The sequence below is a fragment of the Phlebotomus papatasi genome, chromosome 1 (assembly GCF_024763615.1).
Source record: "Phlebotomus papatasi isolate M1 chromosome 1, Ppap_2.1, whole genome shotgun sequence".
Lineage (NCBI taxonomy): Eukaryota > Metazoa > Arthropoda > Insecta > Diptera > Psychodidae > Phlebotomus > Phlebotomus papatasi.
The window spans coordinates 74983312-75007386 of NC_077222.1; the positions used below are offsets into that span (position 1 = coordinate 74983312).

The 24075-nt window shown below is 30.9% G+C and overlaps 2 protein-coding genes across 16 annotated transcripts in view; both read left to right on the top strand.

Moving 5' to 3' along the window:
* LOC129802496 (modifier of mdg4-like) overlaps positions 1–24075 on the top strand; it is a 47399-nt gene that overhangs the window by 21142 nt on the left and 2182 nt on the right. Inside the window, exons 5-7 of one of the 15 annotated variants that reach the window (XM_055848394.1) lie at positions 11270–11538; positions 11594–11735; positions 11807–14320. The exons of 1 other annotated variant lie outside the window; for it this stretch is intronic. In XM_055848394.1, coding sequence (XP_055704369.1) covers positions 11270–11538; positions 11594–11735; positions 11807–12018 — 623 coding nt within the window. In that variant the 3' untranslated portion in view covers positions 12019–14320. Of the gene's footprint in view, positions 1–264; positions 934–1328; positions 1916–2003; positions 2391–2502; positions 2797–2902; positions 3257–3352; positions 3687–3804; positions 4207–4310; positions 4897–4985; positions 5125–5185; positions 5406–5540; positions 9144–9308; positions 9716–9823; positions 10190–11269; positions 11539–11593; positions 11736–11806; positions 14321–23565; positions 23640–24075 lie in introns of those variants that run through there. 13 more of the 15 variants (XM_055848474.1, XM_055848762.1, XM_055848498.1 and 10 more) reach the window with 13 other exon arrangements.
* Positions 15498–23458, top strand: LOC129802748 (sorting nexin-12). Its single transcript, XM_055848799.1, has 3 exons — positions 15498–15904; positions 22148–22243; positions 22360–23458. The coding sequence occupies exons 1-3, from the start codon at positions 15728–15730 to the stop codon at positions 22588–22590; spliced, it is 504 nt and encodes a 167-aa protein (XP_055704774.1). The 5' UTR covers positions 15498–15727; the 3' UTR covers positions 22591–23458.

Genomic DNA, 24075 nt, shown 5'->3' on the forward strand with positions numbered 1-24075 from the left:
GTGTTTCTGAGATACAACTGTTCCTAACAACATTTAAATATGCAATTTGTTACGCTGTTTTTTTTTTTGAATTATTACTATTTTAATTTTTTCTTTGACATTTCTTACGGATAAGGTAATATGCAAAAGAGATCAATGTGCTTAAAAATCAAATAAACTTATGCTGAATTAATAACAAATGATTTTGAACAAAATATTAAAAAAAAATGTGGCTGTAATGACAAAATTTTGAAATCTAATAAAATTTCCTTTTTTTCTTTTTAGGTGAAAGTCGCAAACCAAATGACATTATTTGGGAATATGTCTACAGTCGTGAGAAGAGACCTAAATTAGTCTTTAAAAATAGCTCATTTCACAGTAGAGTCATGAAAAAGAAAATATATTGGGCATGCCATATGGCTAAGAAAACGCTATGTCCTGCAAAATTCATGACAAAGAAAAATTTAAATTGTATATTCTTTGAAAAAAATAGTATTGATCACAATCATCCACCTGAGTATATTAATATGTCTATGGATAAAAATATTCTGAGGACCACAAATATTAATGATATTTTTGAGATGTTTGAAAAGTTTGAAAATGCTCAACGAAAAAGTGAAAAGAAACCTCAAGTCAAAGTACAGAATTTCAGTACCAAACAAGAAATTGATTGTCAAAGAACAAATCCCGATCTCATTTAAATAATTTATAAAATTCCTTTATGATTAATATGGCTCATTTTCCAAGTTCACATAAAGTTCCTAAAATATGACAATTTTTAATTAGATTTTAATATAAAATTTAAGTTAATGTATATTTACAGAAAATAATTTATTTTTATTTATTAGCCATATGTATGATTGTCATGTTTCCCTTTAAAAAAGTTTCAAGTCAGGAGAAAATTGGTTGTGTATAAAAATTAAATAAACTTAGTGCATAAAAATATTGATAAAAGATTTTTTTTAAACAAATTTAATAGGGGGGAAAATAGTCATGTAGGTTCCAAACGCGTCAGGATTTGCATAATTGTAATATTCGAAGGATGGCGCATCGGAAGTTGACTATTTTTCCCTAAATCTAGATAATTTATTTAAGTAACAATGACTTTAATAGCACAAAACGATGTGGTTCACGCAAGAGATCTTTGATTTTACGTCTACCGCCGTCTTAGCGTAGACAAACAATCTCCAGAGCAAACTTTGTAAAAACTTCCGCAGGTTGTGTATGCCAAGAGGAACATTTAACGGATGTTCACAAAATCTTAATTATTATATTTTTTATTTAATAATTTCTATAATATGTGATGCTTTGTTAAACTTTATCATCTAATAAACTTTGCTTTTTTTTAGGTGAGAGTACCAAAGAGAATGATGGCATTGTATGGGAATTTATCTACAGTCGTAAAATGAGGCCTATGCTTGTCTTCAAAAATAATTTATTTTATGGCGATGTTACCGGAAACAAAATATACTGGACCTGCTGTATGTCTAGAACACAAAAATGTCGTGTGGCCTTCTACACAGTAAAAGATTGCAATTCCATGATTTTGCAAAGAGATGAAGTCCAACATAAACATCCTCCTAAGTATACGAATAATCCTTCAGACAAAAATATTCTGAGAACGTCCAACATTAATGATATTTTTGAGAGGTTTGAATGGATGAAAGATGTCAGGCGTAGTCATCAATATTAAACTAAAGCCATTCTTAAGAAAAATGTTCAGACATGAAAACATGTCCATAGGCTGTGAATTTGTGTTATAACTAATATGAAGTAAAACATTACATAAAAGTCAATCATCATAAGTTGAATTTAAACTACCTTAAAGCAAATACTGAAGCTGTAAAGTTGATGTTATGTTCTTCTACAAATCAATGAATTCATTGTGATTACATCTAAAGAAATCAATTTACAATAAATATTTGTAATTATGGTGTTTTGTGATTACCAAATTGACTATTTTTAACCATTTTAAATCGGTTTAGAAACTCACTAATTTCAATATTTCTTTTTCTTTCTCTTAGATTTTAAAATTGACGGCAAATCTGAGACTGAGGAGATACACTTTGCACGAAGCATGAAAGGGCGTCCCAGGTTAATTCTTAAAGGTTACTCATACTTCAGGAACAATGGCAATTGCGAACGAACTTACTGGCTCTGTTCAAGAAATCGCTACCACAAGTGCAAAGCACGCGTCATTACATCTTCAAATTACCGTGAGATTATACTAAAGAATCAAGTGCACAATCATGATCCTGATCCTCAAATTATGAACAATAGAGATGGATTTTATGTCAATGACGTGTAAAACAAAACAAAAAAAAACAAATCATGATTTCTTATGTTTAAAGAAAAAAGAACTATATTTCAATATAGTTTATTATTGAAATACATAATTTGAAGTTAACAAATTTTTATTCATACAAATGGCAAGAAGATAACAAAAAGTTTATAAACTTTTTGTATGTAAAAACAAACATAAATATATTTAAACTAACTATTTTAATTCTATTTAATTTTCAGATAAAACAATGAAGTATGTGAGGCACCTGACTTTTGTATCGGGACAGAGAAATTGTCCAAAGTTAGTGGTTGATGGGTATTCTTTTGTGAGAAATAAAGGCAATTACAAGTGTACTTATTGGAGATGCTCTAGGAAGCGCACCAAAGGGTGCCCTGCAAAAGTCGTCACATATCCTGACAGCACAAAGATTTACTTGAGAAATACCGATCACAATCATGAGCCGGATTGCAGACATTTCATCAAAGGGGAAGATGAATAATGCATGTAAATGTGAATAAAATTAATAAACAAAATGCAAAGATATTCAATTATTAAATGTAATTAGGAATAATCCTGAATTTTTGATTGAATTTAATCAACTACTTTTGACTAATATAAACTATTTTCTGATCTTTTCAGGATTTATTGATGTGGCTGTATTTGATAGGACTCAACGTGGATATCGCTGTTTAGTGATAAATGGTCATCAATTTGTAAAGGATCGCCTATCGCATGATTCAATTAATTGGAGATGTGGACATTTCCAAAAGTTCAAGTGCAAAGCTCGTGCTGTTACAAAAGTATACAATGGCGTGGAAATGCTAAAGATTACCCAAGGCACTCATTCTCATACCAAACCACAGAGAATCCGCAAACATGTAGCAATGAAAGTTTAAAATAAAACTTTACAACTTTCCTTTTACTTCCTCAAAGTAAAATACATAGAGCTAAATATGTAGTAAAGAATCAGAAGAAGTTGACAAAAAAAACTAAGAATGTGTCTTTTGCTTTAATGACCAAGCATTTAATTTGATTTTTAGAATAGACTTTTATAATTCATACTAATGGAAATTATTTCTAATTTTTCAGAGTCTTGGCGACCAAAAAAGCTACCTCTGTTTACGTATGTTGTTGGACAGAGAGGAACACCCAAAATTCTCTATGAGGGTTTCACCTATATTTGTACAAAATCTATTAAGAACCGTAAATACTGGGTATGCTCTAAGCAGCGAAGTCGTGGTTGCAGAGCACGCATCATTACGGACTACGATGAAACGGAATTGATCACGAGGAACAGTCATCATACTCATTCTTTTGAAAATCCCAATCACTTGCACTTCGCTTGATGATCGACTATTGACTATCGAAATGCAGATAATTGAAACATAAATAAATCAATTAAACACTGGATACGATTATGATATTACTAAGACTTTTATTTGTTTTCTATTTTTTTTTTAACTTTAGTATTTTTTTTTATTTTAAATTTACCGGTTTATTTTTATTAACATTTGTTTTTTTTTTCTTCCAATTTCTTCTAGATGAAATACTATTACCATTTAATCCAAAATTTCCCCAAACAACTCATGTACTGTGGCATCAAAAGTTGGAATTTGTGCGTGGACAACGAGGACATCAATTACTTGTATTTGATGGTTATTGCTTCTCTAAAAATAATACTTCCCTCAATACCACTTACTGGACCTGTCGGTATAAGTCACTCACTAAGGGTTATTGCAGGGCGCGTTTAATGACCACGCAAACAGATGAGAAGAATGATTTGCATCGCATAACAGTTACGAAACCACACCACAATCATGAGCCAACAAGGAGAATGCAGAGGAAATACAAAGAAGATCACTATAATACTATGCATAATATCTACTAAAAAGTTCGTGAAATTTTGATTTTTTCCGGATTTAATAAAGAAATATGTATTTTTAGTTTGTTTTATCTTTTTGTTTTGCATTGTGATAAATTTAAATTTATGTTTTAGCTCGAAATTCTTTATACTGACATTTTTTTGTGTGTTTTTTTTTTCTTCCAGAAAAAAGACTATCTAGGAAACGTCCGCAGCGATCAAAGGCACCAGCAAAGAAGTCAACGGCTAAAGTGGATGTTGCTAAAATTCTAGAAGGACCATCCTATCCAATGGAATTGGTCAGTGCCAAATTTGGCGGGATGAAAGTGTCTTTCAAAGGACACCACTTTGCTTTTCATTTCTCACGCAGACCCACATGCAATTGGCGTTGTCTTTTCTTCAATCAAACGGATTGTCCTGCAAAAATAATTACGAAAGATAATCGTGTGTTTGTTCTCCATGGGGAGCACAACCATGAGGAGAGGGCTCTAGCGGACACGGAGGATTATGTGCCTGAAACTGTCGAAATGACTGCAACTCCAATTTCTAAGCCTAAGATCCTCAATAAGGATGCCAATAGAACACGATAGATTCTTCCAATTGGTCACATTTAGCATCAGTCACTTTTCTTATAAGAATATTAATGGCTTTCACAGCCAAATTAATCACGGTGTTGGGTTTATTTTCTAATAATTTTTCTTAGCTTAAAACTTTGTATTTGTCTCAGATATAATTCAATTCATGTAATCTCCAATAAAGTCTACCAAAAGTTTTTTTTATTGTTATTTTGTACAGATAAAAAAAGTTCAGGATTTTTTTTTACCTTGTAACATTTGAGCTAATAGATTTTACTATTTTCAGACCCATCGGACTTTCCAATTGAGTATGTGAGTAGTATTAAAGGAAGTTTTCAACTCTGCTTAGATGGCTATCCTTTTACGCGACATCGAAGTCGAGGAGAAACAATATATTGGCGTTGTGTCCAATTCAAGCCACTGGGGTAAGGGTTCTCGAGGAATATTCTTATAGAACAATTTTAATAGTGAATTGTAATCTATCAGTTGCAGAGCAAGACTGCGAACACGTCGCAATGGAAAACAATTGGAAATTGTTGATAGTCATCACAATCACAAAATTCAAACAGAAAGACGCAAGAAAGGATCACTAAAAGCTCTGTATGATGAAAGGAAGCAGAAACTGCTCGAATCAAAGTCTAATGTTACGACTCAAAAATCGGGAGGGGTTACGAATAATTAAAAATGTAAAATTATGCAGAAAATATAGAACGTGTATTATATTAAAAAATAATTCTAAAAAAAAAATCATACATAAAATCACCTATATTTGTATTTAAATACCATTTCAATAATTTGTAATTTTTTATCTTTATACTAATATGATTTTCTAATTTTGTAGGTCCATCGACGATTGATTTGAAAACAAAAGAAGAAGTTATTGCCAAATATATAACTGATCACAAACCACGAACAGCACGAACTGGAGTTATTTCCGATGCAATTCCACCATCTGAATATTCGTACAATGTTAGAGGTATGCTGGTGTACAAAGATTATCTGTACACGAAAGCAATGGTGAAAGGGCAAGATAAAGTGATCTACTGGCGATGTACGAAATATAGTCAATTGAATTGCAAAGCTGCTCTCAAAGCTGTGGGTAAAACCATCTACGTGATGCGCGATTTTCACAATCATCCATCTACGAAGCAGAAAACCGTCAATGTTATTGTATGGAATGAGCAGCAAGAAAATTAACTATTCTTGCATTGCTCATCGTCACACACAAATTCAATAAAGGCATGCTATCTCCTTTACATTTAATCATTGAATGTACCATCAGAACAATCCTTAGATAAATTGTTATTTTTTAAGTACAGGATACAATGGGCCTAATTTGGAATTGGACCTAAATTGGAATTTAGGATTTCTTTACAACTGCTTCAGATGGGTAAAGAAAAAAAAGAAGATTACGAAGAAGTACAAGATTTACACTAAAGATAACTTCTTCATAGTCTTTTTCTTCCGTCAATCTAAAACTTTGAGGAAATTTCAATATTCCAATTTAGATCCAATTTAAAATTACCCCTTTGTACCCTATGTACCAAATAAATTGATTTTCAGTTTTACTAAAAAATCAATTTTAAGTAACACTAAAAATATTCATGTAGGCACAACGTTCTATAATCTATACGCATTTTTTCCTACATTAGCGATGGGGTCAGGAGGGAATATTAAGCCTAAAAGAACGTGAAGATTTAACACTTAAAATTTTGAAGATATTGCACCGAGATTCAAACAAATTTGCTCGTAATTCTCGTATGATTTTGGCAAGAATTATGAAAAATGTATTTTTAGATTTAGATAACTCTTAATGCTCTATTTCGAAATATCATCAGAATGATTAGTAAATTCGCTTTAAGAAAGAACTTACCATTAAATTTCAGTATGAAAAAGTGAATCCTCTTTATTACTTTGTATTAAGCCCTCAATCCCCATTATCTTATCCCAGTACATTATTCAATTGTTAAAGATTTAATAATAGAAAATTTCTGGTGACCGAAAGTTGATTCAAACTCAGGACATTTACATTTAATACTTACGCTCTATTACGTATACACGTAGTCTTCAATGCCTAGTTTTCATTAATTCTTATTTAGCTATGGTGCTTAACATTAACTCTTTCGCGTCTTTAGGGTCATATATGACCCGGGGAAAAAAGTTTCTTTTTGGCTATTTACATTAATTGAAATCTAACTGGAGTCTTGAGAAAATGAGCCAAGAATCTTACATCCTTCTATTATGATGTTGTGCACGAACAGATAGATTTCAGTTAATGTAAATACCCAAAAAAAACTTTTTCCCCGAGTCATGACATTACCCTAAAGACGCGAAAGAGTTAAACCTTACCGACGGTTTTTGGGCGTTTTTCCCAGCACGATCAGTCAAATGGTAGACCGCGGTAGGTAGGATATTCAACAAATATTTCTTGGAAAAGAGGAAAAAATTAAAATTTAAACATTTAAATATATATTACATACATATTTTGATAGCGAAATTGTACAGTCCAAATACGTGTTAATTTTAAAAAGTTTATAAACCGGTCAATATGACCGGTATTGGTAGGTTTTAACTACATTTCACTAGTACTTTCGCATCATTTACCATTTACCGATTTTCAACCGATTTAAAGCGATTTGTAAATCACTCGAAAGATTCTACAAAATAATGTTAAAATAATAAAATTGATTTTCGGATAAAATATACTTATCGGTTCATAACCGGTTCACAATCGATTTGAACGGATTTATAAATCACTCAAAACATTGCCCAAAATAACTTACAACTAATAAAAATGAATTTCGATAAATAAAAATTAGTTATCGGTTATGAACCGGTTAATTACCGGTTCAAAACCTATTGGAACCGATATGGTTTTGTCGGAAATTCCAAGACCTTTCCAACGAACCTAAACATGACCAATTTAAACCAATCAAAAAATAGTTATAATTCTAAATATAAAATTATTCAAATATACACCCCACATTGCACATTTGGGACAATCAATGTGAATCACATTAAAATTTTAATGGGCAAGTATGATATCCGGTTAAATTTATATGAGTATATTATTACTTAATAATGGAATATTAAATTTGTACTTCATTTATATCCCAATTGTTGTAAAATTATTTTTGGAAATCATGGCTATAAGTGAAGCAGGGGCACACACTATAGCTTCGAATACTTCATATTTTTCCTATATTTCTTCAATGAATCTAACTTTTTTTTTTTCAGGAAGTGACTTAGGACTAGCTATTAAAATATATTGTTATTAAGTCAGATTCATTGAAAGAATATGGGAAAAATATGAAGTGATTGAAGCCAGAGTAGGGGGAAGTGGGGCACTTTTGAATTTGGGGAAGCTTTGAAATTTGATTTTTCAGTTCGTGGAGCTAAATGATATCATGACAAGGATTGATTTTATATGAAATTAGGAGAAAAATCTCAGTTTCACAGCTGCTCAAATTCAAAAATGTCTCACTTCTCCCTATATGCGAATCCTGAAAGCATTCCCCTAATAGGTATCTTTGAAAATAAAAATACAAAACTATTGCTGAAAATTCTTCAAAAGATTGATTTTAGTATGTTACGTTTTATAAGTGTAGTAATCTTGGTAATAATGCAAAATCTTAGATAGAATGCTGCACGATTTTCATATGTGCTTAAAGTGACCTTTTGTTTCCTGCATTGATTATGAATTATTGGAATCCATCTTAATTAAATAAGCTAACTCAGGGCAATTGATATAAAGTGTCTAGCATGAAAGTAATATTTGAACTTCTTAATATGCTCCGCCCATAAGTAATTGTCCGTCACTCTTTATTCAGAAGCAATATTCGAAATTTTCGTTTTTTTATATTATTGGGTTAGTTCTATAAGAAACTATCCTTTTGATTGCATTTTTGCTAGAAGAAGCTTGAATAATCTCACTTATAGTAATTAGGCCCTACCCCCTACAAAAATTTGAATTAGAAAATTAATTCATTTATTCGTTAATAGAGTTCCTTAATTCCTACACAAAACTTTAATAATGTAAGTTGTTTGCTCATGAATTTTCTTTGTATCCTAAATTAGAAATTCAGACATTTTAATAATAGCTAAGGACAGATTCTTTAGGAAATATGATCAACAATTATTCATTCAAAGTAAATAATTCCTTTGATTTAAAAGGTTTCAATAAAGAAATTTTATTTTTTATAAAAAAAAGCTTAAAATACATGTTATTTATTCAAAATATATTTTACCAGTAATTAAATATGATGTATTTGTTTATATTGCTTAGTGTAAATTGTTAAAATGAAAATCAATTTATTGTGGTACAAAACAGAAAAATTAGATAAAAGTTTATAAAAAATATATTTTTACTCATGTTGATAAAAACCAAGAAAATATGTATGAACTTTTATTTAATCATAGTACTAAATAAAAATCAATTCTTTTATTTTGTTGCAATTTTATTTAAATAACTACGTAGAATATCTTACAATTCTATTTCTAAGCTAAAATTTAATTTAATCCCAAAAGTATAAAGCTCTCTAAACTGCGTGGAACATGATGGTATTCCTTGTTAAATTGTACTAATTGTTTTCTTTTTAATTTATTTTAGGTGAAATTGAGATGGTGGTGCCGGAAGATTACGGCAGGGCTCAATCTAATAAACCGGTAATGATTGTGAAAAGATGCTCATCTGCAGCTGATCTCCATATGAAACAACAGCCAATTGACGAGCAAAAAGAAATACCTGACGATCAAATCATCAAAAAACTCCCCAATGGCCATGCTTTGTGCATTATCAAGCGAACACGTGTCAAGGGCTTCTGTGTAGAATGCATTATTAGGAAGGGCGAAGTTGAGAATTATAAGAAGACTCTGCCGAAAATTGTGACATTCTGTCCAAAATGTCCAGGTGGTCGCTGGTTTTGTGAACCTTGCTTCGATCGACTCCATTAGATTGATTTACCTTTTTTTTCGTGTGTATTGCTTTTGAAATTCAATAAATACTGAAATACAACATTTCTTGGAATTTCACCTCTGTACTATAAATACTGTAGCATGTGTTTAAGTAAGAGAATAGTAAAATTATTAGTATATTTTAATTTTAATGATATCCATTTATTCCAGCTAAATTTACAATTGGTCAGCGAAATTCCCTGAAACTGATCTACGATGGATATTGTTACACCAAATCCTACATGGCCAATAGCACAATTAAATGGGTGTGTTCTACGAAGAACTACACGAGATGTCGAGCCAGGGTGCGTTTGAATAAGGACATGACCGTCGTTCCAATTATTACCGAACACAATCATGAAAGGAAGAAATCTGGCTACCGCAATATCATGCAGTGTACACCAAAACTAGTGAAAACTCTCTTCAAGGAAACTACCGCGAGCAACGAAATATATTTGGAAATTGATATCGATTCCGATGATTATCATGAGCATTGAGAGTTATTTGCTACAATTTAAAATAAAATTAATGGATGTATTTTTGTGTTTGACTGTTTCAATTCAACGTGATCACGGATCATAAAACGCATATTTTCGTAATAAATTAGAACAGCAGCTCAAGATCCCATATAAAAAGTAGGACATGCAAATGTGGGATTTCCAGTGGAGTAAAGTGTAGTGAAAAGCTTGTTAGGGGAAAGTACTCTCCCTTCGAACGTTCATGCCTTCGAATAATGTGAATTTTATCTTATTTTTGCTAAGAGACTTACACATTTATATTAAATATTAGTTAGCTTATTATCAATTACTGATAATTATGTGATAATTTATGTAAGTCTCTTAGAAAAAATAAAATAAAATTCACATTATTCGAAGGCATGAACGTTCGAAGGGAGAGTACTTTCCCCTATATGGAATTCTAATTGAATATCTTTAATTCTAAAAAAAAACTACTGATCAGAATAAAGATGTGAATTCGGGGCTCTTGCATCATAGCGAGTGCTTTGCGACTTAATTCTTTAAGGACGAGAGGGTAAAAAAATTGGGGCTAAGAAAAAAATCATTTTTTCTAATTCTTTTAGTGTAGAACCTAACTTCAGATGGTCATTGGGAAAATTTCATTTTTTGGTCACCTGTGACCCAATCGCCCTTAAAGGATTAACCCATATTAAATGCTCATTTCATTATAGGATAGGATAGCCTAATTCAGACCTGCTACAAATGGGAATTTTTCACAACTCCAAATGGGAAATTCAAAATTTTTCCCTAATTAACACAAGTTCCTCAACTTTGATTTATAAATGATCTATGTCACATTTTCTCATTTTAATTCTTTGCGCTTCAGAAAAATTGAAAATTCATAAAAAAGAATTCAATTAAAAAATCATTTTGATCAAATTTTAAATAAGGCTATTCTATCCAATTATTATCAATTCCAATTCATAAGATATAAAGCATTTTCGGTCAGTACACTGAATTAGAAGCTTAGTCAATAAAAAAATATTATTATAAAAATTCCTATAAACAACACCGATAGAGTCTGTTTACCATATATTTATTTATTTATTATTGGAAATCAAAGATTTCAATCTTAATTTTTGACAACATTTTTTACTAGCTCCCGTCAGCCCACTATGCAGCGATCCCAAGGAAATCTTGGAAAAGATTCGAAATACTCAATTAGAACAAGGGAAGAAGCTACGAGAGCAAGCTAAAATCCAAGAGGAGCAAGGAAAAATGCTTTCCTATCTCAAAAAGTGTATGGGTAAAAATAAAATCAAGAAAGAACTGATCAACAAAATAAGGGAAGAGTTTCCAATCAGCAGCATGAATCAACTAGCCAATTTTGAGAAGAAACTTCTCATTCAAGACTGGAAGGAAGCTTTCGTAAGACCAATTATATTTCATTTTTTCATAAATATATTTTTTTTTTAAATTACAGCAATCGATTGTGAGGGAGAATTTGAAATTGAAGGAATTCTTGACTGACGACGTTATCTTTCAAACAAATATGTTTGGAAACAAGAGCGGTGGCGTTCAAAAATTTCAGATGTCTTCTTCTCGCTTTTACAAGATATGGAAAGGTGCAATTATTTATATATATTTTATTTAAAGAAGTAGAATATACCTAAATATTGCGTTCTTCATTCTACAGAAGCAGCGAATGATTCAGCAAGCAAATTTGATGTTATGATGAGAAAAGAAATTGAGAAAGCTAAAAATCGGGTTTATGTGAAGAATTTTAAAAATAAGAAGAAGGAAGAAATTTCTAAGGTTTCTCAGGAGTCTTTGCAGGATGAGTCAGACAAGGATCATCATCAATTGAACACTATTTATTTGACAATGCCTTTTTCTTCGAAACCTTAAAGTCATGTCTTCCGAGCTAGATTTTCATAGATTAGTAATTCTGTTGAATAATAAGAGTAAATCCATTGAAGTAAATAAAGAAATACGCTCTTTCAAAAAAATTGCAACACGTAAGTAAAAAAGAAAATAAAATGATCAGTAAGATATCCTTTGTAAACTTAATCTTTTACTTCTGCCAATGTAAACGTAAAATTTATTAGAATTCAGTCTATTTGAGATACCAAAGTATTTAACTAGTTTTATAAATTAGGATATTGTGATTTTAGTGTAATTAACAATATAATTAACACATTACTAAACTTTCTGATAATTTTTTAGATCAATTCATTATTTCTACATCCTACCCTTCCTACCGCATCCGGCGATGCAAATGACTGGCAATGAAAAAAGTTATCAAGGGCTAGAATATCGATTTTCAATTCCCATCCTTCTTGTATATATTTCAGAGAGTGCCCCTACCCCTCCTGCTTCCACATGGTAATAATCTGGTTAGACGAGGAGGTTTTCTTTTTTTTGCCAAAGGGATAAAGCTAGCCACTTCAAATATTCTAACAAACCCCTAAAAATCAACCTAACAAATTCAAATGCCATATGGATTTTTTTCTCATCACACATCTTCACCTTTAGAAATTACTCTTTTCGGAACATATCTCAAGATTGATTCCTTTTTTTCCAAGATTCCTTTTTTTGGATAAAGGTAGTCAAGGCGGACATTTCATCCTCAAACACTAATCTCGGTTTCGCATCTTTTGGGATTCTGACTACCCAAAAGAGAATATGGTTACTTTAGAAAAAATTATGGAGTAGCGGAAAGGCTCATATTTTAGGACAGGGTGCTTATAAGCATCAATGTTCCAAGTTTGAAGTACGATATTTTCAATATTTAATTGTTTTTTTTTGTTAATAACTTTTCAGAAGGGTTGTTTAGAAACTTGGCAAGCTATTTATCGTCTTTATTTTTACTGTAATTAGTCTTAATACGTTTAAAAATGAATTGATATGAAGAGGTGAATTTGACTTAAATTTTGGACACCTTGGCTGTATATTTTGACAGCTAATCCGCCTCAATAGGATGCCTGTTCTCCATTTCATGAATCTATCTTACCAAGTCCTCTTCCTGTTTATGTAACGGGACCGTAGAATGTCACAAGAAGTCCGGAAACTTTGTATATCATTCGTTAAAGTGAGTTGACTTCGGTACTCCAAGTATACGTGCGGATTCGCACATTACCTGGCCTTTCCGGGAGCCTTTTAATGCTTTTATCATTACATATCGTTCGTAGAGATGATGCTCCTTTGTTTCTCCAGGCATTTATACAACCTAGTCATTACAAAAGATAAAACTTCATAAAATTTCGAGAGAAAAACACCTGCCCAAAATAAGGAGTATCACCTCACTGGTGAATATCTGACAGAATTGCTCATATTTCACACGAAAAACGTAATTCACAAGACAAACCTCACTTCAGGAAAATGTAAAAATCACCATTAACATGAATCAACACAATATTCAAAGTGTCCAAATTTAGAAACTGTCCAAAATTACGAGTTTTTCCCCTATATTATTTAAAAACGATGAAAACAAATTTCTAATTAGATGTGAACAAAATATAAGAATGCCCCATAATCCAGGATATTTTTCAGAAATTAAAGATTAAAAGATTTGGGTTAGAAGGATTACTGTACTTTTCCTAATCATGAACATAAACTCTTAAAAACCACTTAATCATTTTCAAGAAAAAAATATTCTTATTTTGAGATGACGATACGATTTTAAGTGCCGATCATTCCAGCGTTTTCATCATGGAACCTAATAATTTTTATGTTTCATTTAATAAACATTTGTACAAAAATACTGCCCAAACAGCTACAGTTTTTTCATGATCATTCTTATTTGAATTCCTTAAGATTGTTTTCTTTATGATAAAAAAAGGATTAGGATTTACAACACAGAAGGATATGGTTTAAAATTGAATGTAAACTTTCAATTCATATGGCGGCGAATTTAATATATTTAATGTTCCTCCAGTCATATAGTACTTTTTAATTAATTAATTAATTTAATTAAATAATCATTTATTCTTTTACTACTACTGACTATTGAATTAAAAGCAATAAAATAAATTGGAAAAAGAAAAATATTTAATCCAAAATTGAAATTTAAAAAAAAATCGTTAATTCTTAAGGACTTCTTGATGCACAAATTGCATATGCAATAATAAAATTAAAAATAACATTTTATGAAATTGCACTTCTAATGTTGCACTTCTAATGAACTAAAAAATAAATAAAACTTTCACCATTTTGACTGTTTTTTTTTTAGTATTTTCTTAACCCTTTAAGGATGAGACACTTTTTTCGGACTGAAAATCAACAATAAAAATTAAACTGGGAAACATAATCAATGATCAGTCTTACATCTAACCTTGGAAAATCCAGCAAAGTCTCATTTGGTGTATTTTGTGCTTCTATGAACGATAGGGACAAAAATAGCCCGAAAATTTAAGTAATTTTTCTGACAATACCAATGAATAATATTTTTCGCTTTCATCAAAAATATTCCGTATGAGTATTGTAGTTTTTATTGCCAAAAGGGTTTTGCTTAAAAAATATTAGAAGTATAAAAAATAAATAAAATCAATTATGAATTTGAGAATTTAAAAATTCGCCATTTTTGAGGTTAAATATTTACTACATATCAAATAGCTAGAAACTTGCAAAAAATATCCTAGATTCCTTCAACCCTACTTTACAATTATGTACAGACATAAGAAAAAAAATAACTTTAGGTATTTAGTCAGGAAAAATTATTTTCTTTATGGGACACCGGTGTTCCAATCGTCCTTAAAGGGTTAAAGGGTTACGGACGATTGGGTCACCGGTGACCCAAAAATGAAATTTTTCCTACAGCCATACAAAGTTGTGTTATGTTCTCTAAAAAGTCAGAAAAAAAACAATTTTTTCTGACCTTCATTTTTTGACCTTCTCGTCCTTAAAGGGTTCCCTACTTCGGTTTGAATTTTAAAAATCTGTTCATTTTGCTGCCGAAAATTTGGGTTCAATTTTGGTGAGTAGGTGTCGACCTCAAGGCAGATCTAGGACAAGATGGTTGAAACGGTTGAAACAAATTCAGGATCTTACTTTGGAGCGCCTTGGGATCGACCGCGAATGTCTTCCTGAAGTTGCGGAAGATAAACGCGTGAGCTGTGGCTAACCTAGGGTGTCCCTTCCTGGACCGGTAACCCCGAGGGACAAGCCGTTTAAAATAAATGAACGAATAAATACTTCAATAACCTAACTAAGTACTTAGTAAATTTTATCTTTAAATCCCTCACTTTATTTTTCTAGTGGTCTCAAATTCTTTTGATCTAATTCTTCAATTTTAAACTTTAAAAATCTATTATTGATAGAAAATCTGTTACATTTTGCGATGTTTTTGAAATTCATTCGTTAAGTGATTGAGATGTGTGTGTGTAAGTGAACGAAAGAAATCGAGGGGCGTCAAATGGTGGCAAAACGTCAGAGTGCAGTGAGAGAAAATTCCATTGGTGGTATATTTTGCGGAAAAACTCACGCTAAAATCGTCCAGAGATTGTTCATTTTAGCATAAGTGTGTTGTGCAAGGATTCCCCAGTGATAAACTATTGAAAAAGTGCACTAAATAGTGAGATATCTGTGGTAGGGCGGCATTGTAAATTGCAAGAGAAACATGATGGTTGAAGATTCGGGAACTTCGGAAGCAACCAGGAGATTAAATGTGAAGAAGCAGACACTGGACGACGCGTATGCAGTTCCAGCTAATTTCCTCGAGATTGATGTCGTAAATCCCATGACGTCCATGGCAGCGGGAAAGAAGAGATACACAGACTATGAAGTTCGCATGAGGGTGAGCAATTTTGGGGCTGTTCAATTTCCCAATCATCATTGCCAATACCACTTCTTTTTACGTAATTCTTCCTCCTTTGTTCCGCATCTTTAACAAAATCTCACTGTTGCTCCTCATGCTCTCCGCACTGGGGCAGTCGCCAAACACTTTCTAAGACTGCACCAAAGTGCATTGGTCACACAAGAGGCAGCATAGAAAGTTAGTCATTCGAGAAATATCTCTAATCACCGCATATCGACTTATCCGGCGTTGAGATAAATGAACAAACAATTGCACAATAATCTATTCGATGCTGAGAGAATTGTGTAGCATTCTGGAACCTTTATGCATAGCAGCAGAATGTGCCTTCATCAATGAATAATATTTACACATACTTTAAAAACTATTTTTATGCTGAATCTGCACTTGCTGTAGACATTTCAATATAAAACCTTATCATCGCATTTCTTTTTATGACGTCTCTTGGGTAAATATTAGATTAGAATCCGCGGTGCTTCTCTCCAGAACGTCACTCTTACTAATTGAATAATAAAATCGGTTTGAGCCACGACACGACCAAGGTCAATGTCACTCAATATAGCTCGATCTTCCACGCTTCTTATGCTGCCTTATCATTTTTTTTCCTTTATTTCATATTTTGGAAATTAATAAATCTAAATAGTCTGCTGATTGGACAAAGGCACAGCTATCGACACTGATGAATAACCACGTAATTGATATTTCGGGACCGCAACATTGAACTGAGATAATGGGAAAATTTCACTTTTTAAACTTGGTTTAATTTGTAATCAAAAGTATATTTTATGAATTATTGCTTCATTGGTAATTTTGAATTGTATTCAGATGTTTTTTTTAGAAACTGTATTGATGATACAAAATTTGTGAAATAGGATTTAGCTAGCTGATAGCAGGAAGGGGAGTTTTCAGTAGTCACTTTTTCCTAGACAGACATTTCTGTGATGATTCATTAAAATGATTCATATGGAAATCAAAAAAAATGTTAAACAAAGAAATACTTCCATAAATTACATTAAATTTACAATAATCTAAAAAAATATTTAAAAATATTGTTCAAATTTAGGGTAATTTATATTGGTTCTAAAACGAATTTACCTGCTGACAAAATACGATACATAAATGTTAGTAAAATTCATCATATTTGACTTGGAACACTAGGATGATTTCCTTCTTTGGTTGAACTCTTCATATATTCTTGCTTGGTAAAACTTTTATTTGGTTGAAAAGAGTTTACTTTTCTTATTTCTCCTTGAATTACTACTATCTACGAATATTTTACTTTTGTTTTTATGCTACTGCAATCCAAAGTTTTTTCACAAAATATTATTAAATTGCAACGATACCTTGACCATTAGTACTCTAACATATAATTGGAAATTCCAACAAAGTTGAATTCAGTGTTTTTGTACTCAATGGTATAATGTAAATTCTTTTTTGGAAATGCCAATGAATGATAATCTTCACTGTAATGAAAAATGTTAATTATAGTTATTGCAGTTTCTAGTTCCAAGTTTCCAATTTTTGACCTTTAATAATTACTATAATAAGTAAAAAGTAAATTTACAAATATATCTTATTAAATTCTACAATTTTATATTTCGCGATTAAGTGCAAACTTTACAAATTATATATTTGATAGTCAGAAATAATTAATCTCTGAATAGATCACTGATGTGGTCGATGTGGTGACCCAATTGTCCTTAAAAGGTTAGATTCCTAAATCAAATAATTCAATCTCTAATTTCAATTTAAAAATAAATAAATAAACAACATAGTTATTCATAAAGCCGTTATAACTGCATTAGATTTGATTAGAATGCAAAGAGCTTAAAAAATTAATCCATTTTCGCTATCTCTAACCGTTTGCTCTGTATATCTAATAAAGGAGAATCAGTCAAACATTAGTTACATTATTTTTTGCAAATTATCAGATTCGCGCAATTATACGTTAATAAATTAAACTTGGAGATCGGGAGCTAAAATTTTAGATATCATAAAAAAAACATTACATTGGTCTTTTTGGAGAATTTGAATAAAATTGGTTGCTTGTGGGAAAAGTCAGAGCAAGAGACACCAAAATGACTTGCAAATATTCTTATTTACGAATTCAATAAAGACACTTAAAGGTATGATCGTTCTTACTTTGTACTCCCTCCATTAAAAAAAAGTTGTACATTGCTAGTACATTTTGTATGAAAAAAATGTAACACTTTTTTCAAAATAGAGGGAGTATATTTTTAATTGATAAAAATTGGGAGTATATTTTAGAAGCAAAACATACGCAAAACGTGTGAAAAAAAGGGATGCGAATTTTGATTTTACGAAATTTTCCTCATCTAAAAGGTCTCCGGCACATTAATTAGTATTTATTAAAGGCAGAAAAAAGTTAAATTTGAGCAGAAATAAAAATGTAAAAACAGTGATTATTATCGTCCAAATTTTGGCAAAGGTAAAATAAAGAGCCTTTCATTCTAGGTGCAACAATTTTAAATGTTAATTATATAAATTAGATCCATTTTTGTAAATATTTAAATTTTTTACTGACCAAATTTAGATATTTTACTGCTCATTTTTAATTTTTTATTGCCTATTTTTAATTTCTTATTACTCGTTTTAACAAAAGATTCTTGCTCACTAATTTTTATCAGTCCTAAAAGTCATGTTTTGAGTGCTAACCGTAGCTACCTTAGTTCTCTTATTTTTCTGCGAGACTTGAAAAATCCTCCATTTGTATGTTTTTTTTAATATAGTAGTTTATTGCTAGAGATTTCTTGTCTTGACACCATGTCCTTTACGATTTTGCCGGCCTGCCGTGTGATGAAATTTATTTTCTATTCTTATTCAATTAATATTTTTTGGTGAAATTTGGTGCACACACTTTTTTTCTTGCTGTAGTCTCGCCTATTTCTGGGGTCTCTTCCGGGCCCTCCGCCTTTTCTCTATCCAATATTGTACATAGGAGGGTGACAACGGAGTATCCGGAAAGGGAGAAGTAGGGTTACTTTGAGCTTTTTGAGTTTTTCACGATTTTTTTCACATATTTCTAAAGGACACTGGGTTTTAACATGATGTAATTCAGATAGACAAAAATAAAATAATTGTAAGGACCAGTTTGATTTAGAAATAGGCGGAAATGTCGTATAACAATCTAGCTCCACATCTCAAAGTAGCCCCACCTCCCCCTAAATAATTCTAATTTTTGTGTCCAACTTTTTTCAATAAGCAAGTTTTACGGATCTATCATCATAACAACTAATATCATAATCATTGACGTGATATATTCCAAAACTCACTATATTTTCTTGTCGCTTTGAAAATGTAGACCGTCAGGGTCTTGATTAAACTTCTGGTCTGAAGACCTCTTTACCGTATGTCCTCTAAAACTGGTAACAAAGGATACACGAGCAAATGATGGGACAACATAGGGTAACGTGTGGTATTTCTGGACCAGGTACTTTTCCGGACATAATATGGGTATTTTGGGACACATCAAAAATACTATAAATATTTGTTTTCTAATTATTTTTAAATTCTATATGAAATATTAAGCTCTTTGCGTATCAGATAAACATAAAAGTTCTGAGATTTTATTTATTTTAAAGCGTGAAATACGCGTGAATTGTGAATGTCACATTTCACTTTTACAAAACTTTCAGTGTGGTCAATTTTGCAGATGTCAACACAAACAGTGCTTAGTTTTTTTCGATTTAAGTCACTTTAAAAGTGAACTTTAAACAAAATTTTTATAAAAGAGTGAAGTTTAGAGCTTCTACTTAAAGGTAAATAATCAGACTCGGTGAAATTTATTTGCATAATAGCGACTTTTGCCAGTCCCGAAATACGCAACTGTTCCGAAATATACCACTCTTACTTCTTTACATTTTTTTGCTATTTTGTATAAAAAATGATGTATTTTTCAAGATTTTTCGATAAGAATTTCATTCTGGATAGCATAAGGAACATAAATATTTGTATCAACAAAGAAAAAAAATTGAGAAGTCGTGAAGCTGTTTGAAACTTGAAAGTCCTAAAAAGTGTCCCGAAATACCACTCGTTACCCTATTGCTAAAAATTTCAGATCCGGAAATCGTTTTAATTAGTTATTCGAGGAGAGATGGAAAACCTTTTTTATATTCAATATTGTGGACACGTTTTTAACGCGAGATAAAACGAATCTCACTGGTTTGTCATTTGAAAATTCTAGAGATTTAAGATATCTATATTGGAAAGACCAAGATGAAAATAGTCACATCGAAAAATTATATTTAAAAAAAGGTGCATTTTGAGGCACTCAAAAAAAGTGCGTGTGAGATGGAACACCCCTAATTTTAGCAAAATATTTTTATTTTATTTTATGAATTTAGAACAGGAGGAAATTGGTTTTAGACAAGAATACTTATTTCATTGAGTTTATTGAAGTTTATTTTGATTTTTCAGTATAAAAGATTTATTTTATGGAAAATTAACCCATTCAGTCAATGTACCAGAAAAACTTGATATAGAATGTTCATATTTTGGGATTAGTTTCCTACAGATTAATAGATGATTTTTTTTGAAAAGAAATTTTTTTTACCTATTGTGGGTTTCGCGGGGAGCCTCTGTCAAATAAACGTCTTAACAGTCACTGAATTTAAATTCTGTGCATTCATTCATTACAAACCCTATTGGTTTAGATAGAATAACTATCCAAGAAAATGAATTTGCAACTAGAATTCAAATCAGGAAAGAGGAAATAGGCCAATTTAAAAAAAAATCGACGGGATGTCGGATTTTCCGTTCGCCATTTTGAGCAAAAATTTTGCATGACCTTCCGCGAATTAAGAAAACAATAACAAAATGTATTTTCATCTCTGTCGGACTATTTTTCCCAAGTAATTGAAGAACTAAAGTTACTAAAAATCTATTCCCGACAGCAATTCGGATAAAATTTGCCCAAGAATAAATCATCTAAAATCTCTAAAATCACTCAATTTGCGTATGATGTATAATACCATGATAAGGAATGGGTTAAGCTTCTCTATTTCGATTGCAGTTTCGCTGAACGTATCAATTCAGTCTTACTAGAAATTTAGAGAAAATAATATCTGAAATTGACTTGAAAGGATTTTGAAGTACATTGACCAAAATTCACACAGGAAGTGTTGCCAACACTATTGTGTTCCATCTCTCCTCAACCTCCAAATACACGTATTCTTATGGGGAAATGAAAATTTTTCAGACACCCAAAAATTCAATTTCTATTTTCTCGTATAATTTTAAAGGTAGAAAACTGTGACTTGAGGGTTTTCATTAGAATGTTGAAGGGCACAAATAGACCAAATGATGTCAAGATCGTGCGTAGGGTGTAGGCAGGAGGCGAAGCGATCCATCTCTCCCACTGTTCCATCTCTCCTCGAATTACTATATATATAATCCTTTACTTACAGAAATTTTGTATATTCTTTGGTAGCATTTATAACCTACACACTTCCATAATATGGTCCTTACAATTATTTTATTTAGATAAACAATTGTTTTGTACGTTTTATCTATCCAAATTACATTATATTAAAACCCACTCCTTTAGAAATATGGGAAAAATGGGAAAAATCGTATAACAATGTAGCCCCACAGCTCAAAGTAGCCCTAAGATTTTTTTTTGGGAATGATAAAATATTGATTATTCTCTGTACAAATACCTAATAATTTGTATATACCTATTGAAAAATAAATATTTCTGGATAAATTTCATAGAGTTTAAACTACAATTTAAATGTAAATGCGTCACATGACACAATTTAGAAGTGTCTTAATAAATAATTCATAGATGTTATTTATTTTTAATATTAGATTGAAAGGGTATTAGCAAAAACACAAAGAGCAAATCTCTCAGTGAAAAAATTGAAAACAGCAAGTTCTTTATGAGATTTTCTTTATTCTATTGCTTTGTGTAATGAAGATGAGTTCTATTGAGAATAGATAGTTGTGCATTTTCTTTGCCTCCAGCAGCAATTCAATAAATAAAAGATTATAACCATTGATTTGCAACACACTTTTCATACTATTTGTTTACATGATTTGATTTTAATTATTATTAATTGTATACAATTAAACTCTCAAATGCAATTATTTGATAGACTAACGAAAATTCATTAGAATTGTTAGGCTGTGATTAAAACTTATTGTCTGGTAGAAATATTTTGAGTGGAGACTTCATTTTATTTAACATACTGTTCTTTCTTGCAGACAAATTTACCCGTCTTCAAAGTGAAAGAGTCCAGCGTTAGGCGACGATACAGTGATTTTGAATGGCTCAGAAACGAATTGGAGAGAGATAGCAAGGTATGGTGTGAAAATTGGTGAGATTTCTCCTTTTTTTTTTTAGAAAAGAAGGAGGTGTATGATGTGAGAAAAGGTGAATATAATTTATTCACATGAATACTTATGCTCCTTATTAGATTGTTGTACCGCCGTTGCCTGGCAAAGCGTGGAAACGTCAAATGCCCTTCCGCGGAGACGATGGCCTTTTTGATGAGAACTTCATTGAGGAACGACGAAAAGGATTGGAAATTTTCATAAATAAAATTGCAGGACATCCTTTGGCGCAGAATGAAAGATGTCTCCATATGTTCCTTCAGGAGCCCACCATTGACAAAAACTATGTCCCAGGCAAAATTCGGAATACATAAAATGCAGACAGGATAATTAATTTCACCAGAATACATCTAAACATAAATAGTTTTGTACGTTGTGAAGAGTGAAGAAAAATTACCTTGAAATTTAAAATTTATAAATGTAATTTTCTGAAAAAAAAAACAAATGAAAAGGAGAACTTTGGAGGGACAAGGATAACAGTGAAAAATAATTTTTTAAAAAAGATTTTTCTTTATAGATTTGTTTTGTTCAAAAGGTGGTTTTACATGCAATATATAAATGATAATTAGATGAATAGAATTGTAATGTAAAGAAACAGCGATACAGAAGAAGAGGAAAAAAAATCAAGATAAAAATTCTATTTTTGGATAAATGGAAAATTATTAAATTTGTCACTAAACGCAAATCTTATCTGCAATCTCCTACATTTACAATACATTATAATAAAAATATTAGTGAGACGAGAGACAGCAACATGTTATAATGAAAAGGTGGGATTTTTTTTAAATACACCTTTTTTACGAATAAAAAAAAAAACAAAGTACATTTATTTTCTCAAATTGTAAGACAGTAAAATTTATTTTCTAGCAAATAATGTATTATAGATTAATTCCGTGGTAAATTTCAAAGCTACAATAAATTTATCAATTTGAATCTGTTTATTATTTTTGGATGATATGAAAGTGAAAATATTTTTGGGCAATATGTATTTCTCGAAATTTTGATGACATTTCAATAAAAAAAATTTTGGGTGAAAATGACACGATTAAGTTGAAAGAAAAATTATTAAAGATGGTGAATAACATTGTGTTGTAAAAAAATCATTATCATTAGAATGTATGTAATATCTGTTTCAAATGAAAAATTTCTTGAAAAGATAAATAAAAATGTTTCAATCATTTACTTTGGATTTTACTACATCTCTTCACATTCCTATCCGTTTTTTTTTATTTATCAATTGCAAACTGTTCAATTAAACATTCTAACATTTTTTCCCTTTTTATTTTCAGATAATCTCTACTATGGGAAATGGGTTCAGCAGTTGCACTATATGCAGATTGGAGATTAAGAGCTCAATCACGCCATAAAACTATTAAAAAGCAAAAGAATTTATATAATACTTCCAGGAAATGCTTGTGATGCCAATACTTTTTTTTTTTTAAAATAATACCTAAAAAAAATGAATAAATAAAAAGTGAATTAAAATGAGTGGAGTTTTTAGGAAGATCTACAAAATCGACTCTACACGGTAAAAACTTTTGGGCACTGACCAAAATATTGGAACAAGTTTTCCTTGGAACAAATTTTCGGAATCAATTTGTACCTAGAAAACATATTTGTTTGTTCCAAAAAGTTTTCTTTACAGTTTTGCTACGAAATATAGTTACAATTTTGTTAGAGTTTTCTTTTAGAATCGTTTTGATACAGTGGAATGTCTTAAATTTGAGTTGATTTAGTTTTATACAAATTTGTTCCTGAAAGTTGGAATAGAATTTGTTGCACTTGGCTGTTTTGTTCCT